This window comes from Oncorhynchus tshawytscha, unplaced genomic scaffold, assembly GCF_018296145.1.
Source record: "Oncorhynchus tshawytscha isolate Ot180627B unplaced genomic scaffold, Otsh_v2.0 Un_contig_766_pilon_pilon, whole genome shotgun sequence".
In the NCBI taxonomy this organism is placed as follows: domain Eukaryota; kingdom Metazoa; phylum Chordata; class Actinopteri; order Salmoniformes; family Salmonidae; genus Oncorhynchus; species Oncorhynchus tshawytscha.
In genome coordinates, this window is record NW_024609833.1 from 1,615,169 (window position 1) to 1,626,151 (window position 10,983).

The following is a 10,983-nucleotide window of genomic DNA, read 5'->3' on the forward strand; positions in this document are numbered from 1 at the left end:
CTGGTTATGGACACTTTTGCCAGGAATAACGCTTCCACGGTCTGTTCCTCGGCCAGTGAACATCTGGCTATATCTACATTTTAACCCCTTGATCAGCTCATACTCAAAGTACAGAAAATAGGTTATTGTTTTGTAGAAATGAAAACAATAACTGAGATATGACCGTTCAATCTAAAGCAGCAGATGTCGTTTTCAGGATACGTCAATACAGCACAGAAAGCTTAACACCAGACTGGTATTGTGGTTGTTCGTGAGGTGATGGGAAATATGCAATATGGATACAAAATAATATGCTTACCTGTTGTATCTTGAAAAAAAAGCATTGGAATTTAAAGTGTAATGTTTAACCTATTAACCTTCATTATTTATGTATTACCAGTTGAAGAATAACTCCAATTTCATACTTATTCATAGACAAATTTTCAATGATGTAAGAATAAAGAAGTTTAAATAACTCTTTAGATTTGAAAAAGACAAACTCAACAAAAAAAGAAACCTCTCACTGTCAACTGCGTTTATCTTCAGCAAACTTAACGTGTAAATATTTGTATGAACATAAGATTCAACAACTGAGACACAAACTGAACAAGTTCCACAGACGTGACTATCAGAAATGTAATAATGTGTCCCTGAACAAAGGGAGGGTCAAAATAAAGTAAACAGTCAGTATCTGGTGGCCACCAGCTGCATTAATTACTGCAGTGCATCTTCTCATGGACTTCACCAGATTTGCCAGTTCTTGCTGTGAGATGTTACCCCACTCTTGCACCAAGGCACTTGCAAGTTCCCAGACATTTCTGGAGGGGAATGGCCCTAGCCCTCACCCTCCGATCCAACAGGTCCCAGACGTGCTCAAAGGGATTGGGACCCGGGCTCTTCGCTGGCTATGGCAGAACACTGACATTCCTGTCTTGCAGGAAATCACACACAGAACGAGCATTATGGCTGGTGGCTTTGTTGTGCTGGAGGGTCATGTCAGGATGAGCCTGTAGGAAGGGTACCACATGAGGGAGGATGTCTTCCCTGTAACGCACAGCGTTGAGATTGCCTACAATGACAAGCCCAGTCCGATGATGCTGTGACACAAAACCGCGACTCGTCAGTGTCGAGCACTTCTTGCCAGTCCTGTCTGGTCCAGCGACGGTGGGGGTGTGCCCATAGGCGACGTTGTTGACGGTGATGTAAGGCAGGTCCTCACCAGACAACAGGCCTACAACAAGCCCTCAGTCTAGCCTCTCTCAGCCTTTTGAGGACAGTCTGAGCATTGGAGGGATTGTGCGTTCCTGGTGTAACTCGGGCAGTTGTTGCCATCCTGTGCCTGTCCCGCAGGTGTGATGTACCGATCCTGTACAGGTGTTGTTACACGTGGTCTGCCACTGCGAGGATGATCAGCTGTCCGACCTGTCTTCCTATAGAGCTGTCTTAGGCGTCTCACAGTACGGACATTGCAATTTATTGCCCTGCCCACAACTGCAGTCCGCATGCCTAAGGCATGTTCACGCAGATGAGCAGGGACCCCTGGGCATCTTTCTTTTAGTGTTATTTCAGAGTCAGTAGAAAGGCCTCTTTAGTGTCCTAAGTTTTCAGAACTGTGACCTTAATTTCCTTCCGTCTATAAGCTGTTAGTGTCTTAATGACCGTTCCACAGGGGCATGTTCATTAATTGTTTATGGTTCATTGAACAAGCATGGGAAACGGTGTTTAAACTCTTTACAATGAAGATCTGTGAATTTCTTTGGATTTTTACAAATTATCTTTGAAAGACAGGGTCCTGATAAAGGGATGTTTCTTTTTTTGCTGAGTTTACGATTTGTATCAATGTGGATGAGAGATGGGTGCAGGAACAAGCAATGATACCTGCACCATCTACACTCTGCAAAGACTTCGCCATTGTACACGATGGCCCATTGCTCTGAGACTTCCGTTGACCATTCTTGCATTCCCTGACAGACATATTGTGTTCTTTCATCCTTCTGTAACAACGCTAACTGTTACACTGTCATGAAATATGATTATATATTGACTGTGAAACAAATAGGACATGGCCTGCTTATGAGTTGCCATGAAAGAAAGTTAGATTAATTAAACTGAAAATGGCGAGAACAGGCATTCGTAGCTAAATGATTTTGTTTAGCTTGAGAATAATAATTGCATGATTCATTCTATTGTATGTATGTATGTAATATAGTACAATGTTATGAACCGACACTGAATCGTAGGAGCTATGTAAAAGTTGGACGGAAGAATGCCCAGTGCTGCTTACCTGAGATACAATCACACAGTCCTTCGTAGTTGTCCACAGAGTCGAAAGAGCGCGTCCTTGTGGTAGCTTGCAACTCAATGAAGTAAAGTAATTACTTTTTAAATAAGTTACCTTACATGTTTTGTTGGCTGACAATTTGTTAGCTACACTGTCCACATAGCATATCATTACCGCAGTATGTACCAGTATGTTAGCTATCTACCTAACATTAGTAGTTATACATCAAACTTGACAGTGTATTAACTATAGGCTATCTAACTACCCAACGTTTATGGACTTGATTATTCCTGTCATTCTTAGCTTAGCTAAATGGTATTGTCGGTGTGCGTTCTCAATGGACATTCGGGTGCTTTCGTAAATTCGTTCTGACTATCTACTCCGATTTCAGAGCACTCTCGTCTGTGTACCAGAGCTCGGGAATAATGAATTTACGAGCGCTCAACACCATTGATTATGGCCAGTGTCAGTAAATGTCGGCAAAAATGCATAATTAAATTGTTTCCTGCAGCACAATTACAGTCACAAACTCTCTGGTTAACAGAACATGCCTAACCAGCTCTGCTTGGGTGAGTAAAATGGTCAGAGTGGTCTCATTTGTGTATGGAAGTAACTAGGAAGCTAGCCAACGTTAGCTTGGGTGCTTGACTGCCTCGGCCCGAACGTCCAGTGTGTTCTCCGAGAGCGAAACGGTCTGAATTTACCCAGGGGGGTTTTTGTTTTTCATGGAATAAAAACACCATAATATTAATCAAATTAAGCAAGTGCCAGTCAACCGTTTGGACACAACTACTCATTCCTGGATGTTTCTATAGTTTTACTATTTTCTACATTGTGAAATAATAATATTGAAGACATCACAACTATGAAATAACACAGTAAATAACACAATAATCAGTTACAAGGACAGCCTACTCCTTCCTCCCCGTTGGGGGATTGAACCCTGGTCTCCCGTGTGTCTGCAATATGGAAGACTATCAAATACTTCTCAGATGCTAGTGGTCAAACTAGTAGTAACAGAAAAAATGGCTGAGAATTAAATGACGCCACAGAATGCTGAGGCAGCACGCAAGGTGTGCCGCAGTATGACGCAACTTTTAAAGGAGGAACCACTGTACATCTCTGTGCAAAACTGCAAATACACTTGCTTTGCTTAACTCTTTCTCCCTCTCACTCTGCCTCCTCCTTTCCAGGAACCTGGCCCTGGGCGGGGGGCTCCTGCTGTTGCTAGCCGAGTCGCGTGGGGAGGGGAAGAGCATGTTTGCTGGGGTGCCGTCAATGGGAGAGCACTCGCCCAAGCAGTACATGCAGCTGGGCGGACGGGTTCTCCTGGTGCTCATGTTCATGACCCTGCTGCACTTTGACCCCAGCTTCATCTCTGTGGGTTCTGAGCTCCTGCATACCGATTCAAATCGCATTTGTTCTTTACTTTTGATTCAGCATTTGATCGAGCCTGCCTGGATGAGGGTGTTTATTTAAATTGTATTTATTTTTTTACTTTTGGGACTTCCATTGGTTTCATTGCGAGCTCAATCAAGCACCTCCATGTATTTGAAAAAAAAACATTTGATTCTATTTGAACCCGGGTCTAAACTGTTTGTCTCAGGCAGTCGGCTTGTATTCCCTTATTTATTAATTAACATTTTATTAAAACTACTTTTGACTAGGGGTGCCTGGACAATAGTAGTGCACTATATAAAGTATAGGGTGCCATTTGGGATGCAACCATATCAACATGCTTCTGTAATCCTGGTACGAGTTTGAATGAACATTGACTGCTGTCCTACTGTACACCTTCCCCTCATTTTAGATTCTGCAGAACCTGGTGGGCACAGCTCTGATCGTGCTGGTGGCAATCGGCTTCAAGACCAAGCTGGCCGCCCTCACCCTGGTGTTGTGGCTGTTTGCCGTCAACGTATACTTCAATGCCTTCTGGATGGTGCCCGCCTACAAGCCCATGCACGACTTCCTCAAGTACGACTTCTTCCAGACCATGTCGGTGATCGGTGGGCTGCTACTGATTGTGGCTCTGGGGCCCGGTGGGGTGTCCATGGACGAAAAGAAGAAGTTGTGGTGAGACTCGACCCAAGTTACCAGGACCGACAGGACAGGGACCACCCCCACCTTACCGAACATGGCCTAAGCAGTACGCACCTCTACCCCCCCCCCTACCTCTCCCCTCAGCACTGTCTCATTCTCAGTCTGTCTCACTCGCTAACTTTTCTGTGACTGTCCTCCACAGGCACCTTTACAAATGGTTTGCAGTCTTTATTTTGCTACTGTAGCTCGTCGTGACATGGCCATCTCTCGATTTGGGGATATCCAATACAACACTAATGTTTTTTGTCTTTTAAAACAAATTTATATTTTAGTGACCAATTTTCAAGGTATTGTCTTTAATGGTGTATTTGTACAATTTATATACTGTAATTCTTTCATGCTTCTTTTGCTATTTTTTTGTGCGCATCTTTTGTCTATGCTTTCAATAATGCCAGCCCTTAACTAAAGACACAACCCACTGTTTTAGAGGACAAGTTTTACACTCTTGTGTGTAAATGATGGTAGCTGCTTTTGTGCTGATTTGAGTTAGCACAGAATAGATACATTACTATATTTATGGTTAGGTAGGTTTCTATGAAGGGGCAAATGCAGTACTTTCTATCAAATATTTTAAGTTAGGATGAACAAGGGATAAAAAAGTACCTTTTGGCTAGTTGCATAATTTGACAGTTCAATGAACTGGGGCGTTAGGTAGCCTAGTGGTTAGAGCGTTGAGCCAGTAATCGAAAGGTTGCTAGATCGAATCCCCGAGCTGACAAGGTAAAAATCTGTCGTTCTGCCCCTGAACAAGGCAGTTAACCCGCTCTTCCTAGGCCGTCATTGTAAATAAGAATTGGTTCTTAACTGACTTGCCTAGTTAAAATAAAAAGCATGTTAGCTGCTTTTTACTGTATTTGTCCACTTTCTGAGTTTCTCTGTGCCTTTTCAAATGCCTTGTAGAATCCCATGAACACCTTAAGCCATTTAATGTACAGACACTTTCACATGAGGAGATTTCTATTCTGTTCTTTATTTAAATTTTGTCACTATGAGTCCTCATAGCATGTTAAACTATTCCATATGACAAATGTGAGTGCTGTCAATTGAGTCCAAAGTTTACAATTGGTTAATTATAGTATTCTATGTCATCCAGCACAACAGGGCCATTTAGCTTTAAAGCCCTCTATCATTGGTCTCACTCAGTGTTTTTCCATTTATTAAAGTATGAGAAAAATAATGATTTTCTATTTTGTTTTTGAATATTTATAAATCATAAACAAAAGCATAAACTCTGGTGTGTTTATTACGGCTCTGTGTAGATGGCTGTGTTTCTCCGCACAATTTTTTTCCACCATGAATATCAAGGCTCCCATGATATCAGGAAATAATTGACATTTTGAGGGCAGTCTAAAAGTATGAATTTTCACTGTCCTCATAACTCGTGACTGCTAGATTTTCCACTATTCTGTTTCATGATAGGTGAATCAAATATTTAACTGCACTAAAGACCTAAGTTGATAAATGGATACATGTTACATTTTTTATTCTATTTCAAACCAGATCTTTTTTAAATTTCTAGCTCAACTGTTAATCTTTTAGTTAGTTGTGCCATCTACTGGACAAATCTGAAGTTACGACCACAGTGGTTTTATTGGCATAACTGAGTAGCCCCGACTCCTCCCACTGACTCAATACTAGCAATCAGGAATTCCTGTCAACGCGGAAGAGACCATGAGGGGGCATCAGTTTAGGTTTGCAATCTCCTCCCAGGCTGTCTCTTTGTCATCACATTTCAAGGAGTCCGTTTTGTGGTCAGTAGCGGACAAGGCTGCTTCACTAAGCTAGACTGACCTGACCTTTTATGAACTGACAGCTTCCCTTGGCACCAGGAAGTTGAGGTGGGTGTTGTGTGGCGAGTGCATAGCCTGTTAAGCTCCAGCATAGCCGTGCCGTACCAGCCCTTGTGCTGAAACAGAGGGCCAAACAGGTTGACTGCTGGAGCTGAGTGAACAAAGGAAAAGCGACTTCAGAAAGTACATAAAATGGAGCACACAAAGGATGAACAAAGTGATACCCTGTTGGAAGGGGAAGAATCTTTGTGTGTTTTGTCCATTTCAGACAATGGTCACGGATACTGGGTGACACCGCTACTAGATAGAAAAGCAGTACGGATGCAAGTGGACACTGGAGCAGCCATATCTTTTCTGTATACAAGGAGAAACTACATCACACCACAGCCCACAAAGAGGAAGCTGAGAACATACACTGGTGAGATTGTTCCAATGAGAGGAAGTGTGATTGTTAGAGTGACCATGAAACCAGACAGCAAGCCAAAATGCTTCAAAGCTAGACTTGTCCCATACGCCATAAAACCAAAAGTTGAAACTGTGCTAAACAGACTAGTCGAGAGTGGAGTATTGGACCTAGTGAATGGGTTACACCTGTCGTTCCAGTCATTAAAAAAAGATGGATCACTCCGACTGTAGTGATTTCAAAGTCACCATTAAACCAGTCTTGACTGCTGAGAAATATCCACTACCCTGCATTGACAACCTCTTTTCTGGTTTAGTTGGAGGACATAAACTCAGTAAGATAGGCGTGACATAAGTCTATCTACAGATGCATTTGGACCAAGAGTCACAAGAACTGTTGACCATAGTGACTCACAAAGGACTGTACAGGTACCGGAGGCTTCCTTTTGGAATCACCTCAGCTCTGGCCTTGTTTCAGAGATGGATGTGGACCAGATAGTGAGCGGGCTCACTGAGGTCCAATGTTACCTTGATCTAGTCATCACCGGCAAAGACGAGGACGAGAAGGAGCACTTAAGAAACCTGAACGCTACACTATAGAGACTGGAGGAGTACGGCCTGAGGGTCCGGAAGGATAAATGCAAGTGTTTCCGGGCTTCTGTTGAGTACCTGGGCCATGTCATCAACAGTTCGGGGCTCCGCAAGGCACCGTCAAAGGGGAAGGCCATTGCGGAAGCTCCATACCCACAGAACGTGAGTTATCTGAGATCATTCTTTGGATTACTGACGTTCTACGCTAAGTTTGCGAACCTAGCTAGCATGTTAAAGCCACTGCATGAACTTTTGAACAAAACCAATCAGTGGAAGTGGACAGACAAATGTGAGGCCTTCAATAAAGTGAAAACAGCCTTCGCTCAATCAGAGGCCCTAACCCACTTCAACCCCAACTTGCCATTACAGTTGGCATGTGATGCATGGCCTTATGGCAATGGTGCTGTTTCACACATCATGCCATCAGGTGAAGAAAGGCCAACTGTTTTCGCATCACGGACCTTAAGTAAAGCTGAGAGCAATTATGCACAGATAGAGCGTGAAGCCCTCGCCATCGTGTTTGGAGTTAAAAAATGTCATCAGTTTCTGTTTGGCCGACGATTCAAACTGCTGACAAACCACAGACCCCTCTCCTCCATCTTTGGTCCCAACACCGGCATGCCGTCGCTCGCAGCCAGCCGCATGCAGCAATGGGCATTACTGTTATCTGCTCACCAGTACATATCAAGTACAGAAGGTCTGAGCAGCTCAGCCTCTCAAGGCTTCCCTTACCGGTCACACAAACTGAGCGCTCCCAGGCTAAAATCTTCTACTTCAAGGAAGTGACAAACGCCCCAGTTACGTCTGTCCAAGTGAAAAGGTTCACCCACACTGATCCAGTGATGTCTGAGGTCATGGACATTGTCACTCGTGGGAAAGGAGGAGACCTGTCAGACAGCCTAAATAAAACCTTACCTAGTGAGGAGAAACAAGCTCACAACAGTTCAGTCTAGATGCTTGCCATGGGGCAGGTATAGGAATAATGATGCATTTTATTTTGTAAAGTGGTTTCTTGCATCAAACAACATTTTCAGTCACCTCGTCTAAAGACAAGTATATAAACAGGTTAATGTCAAGCCCTGCATGTTTTTTTTTTCAAAAGTTTTTATGGAATGTAGGCCTACATTGAACACGACACATTGGCTGCTTCTGTAGAACAGCTACAATATTTCCATGTTAAAATGTTATGGGATGCATTTTCTACATTGTTTTTGATGGTAGGCAACTCTGGTAGGCCTACATTAAGATTAAATAGCCACAGTAGACTACTTGACCACTGTTAAAACAAACTTAAAGTGGTTATCAGTGTTCAGCCATCAGTGTTCACAGTAAATGCGTGCTGGAAGTTGCACAAAATTTTCACAACCTTCAAGTTTGCACTTAGCATACCTGAAATTTGCTCAGTGATGAAAAAACATTTCTGGGAATATTGGTGATAACTCTCTTGTTTTTTGAAAGAAATACTTTCCCCAAAACCCTTTAAATTAAATGTTAACAGCAATGTAGGCTTACCTAGCAGAAGTATATCATGAGTAAGTATATCATTTGTATCTATTATTTGCAAACGTTGCCATGAAATGAGCAACAGCAGTACAGATCCATCACTAAAATGGCTCATGTAGATGGCACTTTCTGCCTTCTTCTTATTATTCTTCTCTAAGTTTTACTGGCGAATTGCAACCAACTGACAGGTGCATACACCACCACCTACAGTCCTGAGGTTGTGACCAGCCTCACACTCATCTATTCTCACTATATTCTAACCCTGGATTTCTACAACCTCACTACTCCCATCACCCCCCACCCAAAATACCACCCACTGCCTATTCCCATCCAACTTCTTTGACCCTGTCATACAAACTCTCCCTTTCTACATCATACAGTTAACAAAATAATAGTACATTTTCAACCGACTCCTCTCCATTACACATTCCAGTACCATGTTTCCCTATCAATTTCAAAGATGAATTAAATCCCGAATGCCCTAATCTCATCCTATACAACATAACCTCCCTTCTGTTCCCATTTAATGGCAGTATGTCCCATACAGATTTCCTTGTACTGTAAAAAGTCTGCCCTTACTACTTTCCTCCCATTGTCTCTGCCAGCAATCTTAACTAATTCTTCCGAATGAGTTATTATTAATATCCATAATATTCTCTTTCACTGCCCTTTTTGCTATTATCTACTATATAATTTCCATAAACACCTGTATGAGCCAAAATCCAACAGAACTGAATTTCAATACCATCCTTAGTCTTCCTATACTGTCAGTGTAGGATGACCTACCGTAATACCCTTCAGTATGCCAGGGCTATTTTAACTCTTCTAAGGGATAGTGGCATTTCCCCAGTATCTACTTGTAAAGCCTCAACTGGTGTAGTTTTAAAAGCACCATCGAAGTGCCTTCGCTTTTATCCTATCAAGGCACAGCAGTGATATACAGTGGGGAGAACAAGTATTTGATACACTGCCGATTTTGCAGGTTTTCCTACTTACAAAGCATGTAGAGGTCTGTAATTTTTATCATAGGTACACTTCAACTGTGAGAGACGGAATCTAAAACAAAAATCCAGAAAATCACATTGTATGATTTTTAAGTAATTAATTTGCATTTTATTGCATGACATAAGTATTTGATCACCTACCAACCAGTAAGAATTATGGCTCTCACAGACCTGTTGGTTTTTCTTTAAGAAGCCCACCTGTTCTCCACTCATTACCTGTATTAACTGCACCTGTTTGAACTCGTTACCTGTATAAAAGACACCTGTGCACACACTCAATCAAACAGACTCCAACCTCTCCACAATGGCCAAGACCAGACTTTTAGACAAGTGGAAGATGTTTGAAATTATTTTCCTTCTGAGTTTCCTGCTAATACAGGATGTAGGTGGTGTTTCCTATTTCTAACACAGAGATGCATCAGCAGGATGAGGGCATCAATACATTTCTAGCCTTCTCTCTACACTATGTCACAGTAGTCAATCAAATTAGTTGTTGGGTTTGTACGTATGCACCATTCACATAAAGGGCAGATATTCCATTAAGGGTTATTCCTTTTAACCAGAGTGAAATGTTGGGTATATGGAGAGATTATTGGCGATTATTGGTACTAATTTGGGTAAGAATGTTGAGTATCAACATGCGAGAGTACCTAGTTCTGCAGTACCTTCCTTCATTTGAGATGACCAATGACACTAATCAGCGACCACCTTACCAAGTTATTACACAAGCCCCTGTTGGGTGGTTATGTTTTAATTAGGTCACTCTTTCAGAATTTGTCTCAACTGCACCAGGACGCGTTTGTCAAAGTAGGACAGAGAAAGTGTGATCAGACAACAGATCTATCTATCTGCCTGTGATGGTACTAAGGTAGCGGAATGTCTAATGTCTGTTTAATTGACTTTTGGTAATGGCACTATGACTACTTTTTATGCCAATACCTTCGGTAATATCATCAATAATGGTATGGTAGCTCCTAATGGGACTTGCTTTATTGTGGATACTATGCCTGTTCCTGGTTACCAAAGTTGTGGCAAGGGTCGTGTTATTTGGGATATGTCGTATATCATGTAAAACATTCAGTGAATTATAAACGTGTGATTACAGAAACGGAGAGATTCTTTGCAATTGCTTTTTCCATTTTATGGTATTTCTAAAATAGCACAGGAAGTTATTAATATGGTTAACTCTGGAAATACTAGCTCATAGTACAGTTGAGAGTCTTGAGGGCGCTAAATATCTTGATTTACAATCCAGATGATTTAGGCTTAATCATGTGGTTGCCTTCCACATTCGGTACATGGGGAAGTTTTTTGGTGGGCATGATACTTCCAA

General features: G+C 42.1%; 1 protein-coding gene across 1 annotated transcript in view; it reads left to right on the forward strand.

Moving 5' to 3' along the window:
• The window catches only part of surf4l (surfeit 4, like), a 30,612-nt gene extending 25,023 nt beyond the window's left edge, over nt 1-5,589 (forward strand). The window contains exons 5-6 of the mRNA XM_024418319.2: nt 3,454-3,640; nt 4,071-5,589. Coding sequence (XP_024274087.1) covers nt 3,454-3,640; nt 4,071-4,337 — 454 coding nt within the window. The 3' untranslated portion in view covers nt 4,338-5,589. The remainder of the gene's footprint in view (nt 1-3,453; nt 3,641-4,070) is intronic.
• Nucleotides 5,590-10,983: the final 5,394 nt, after the last annotated feature.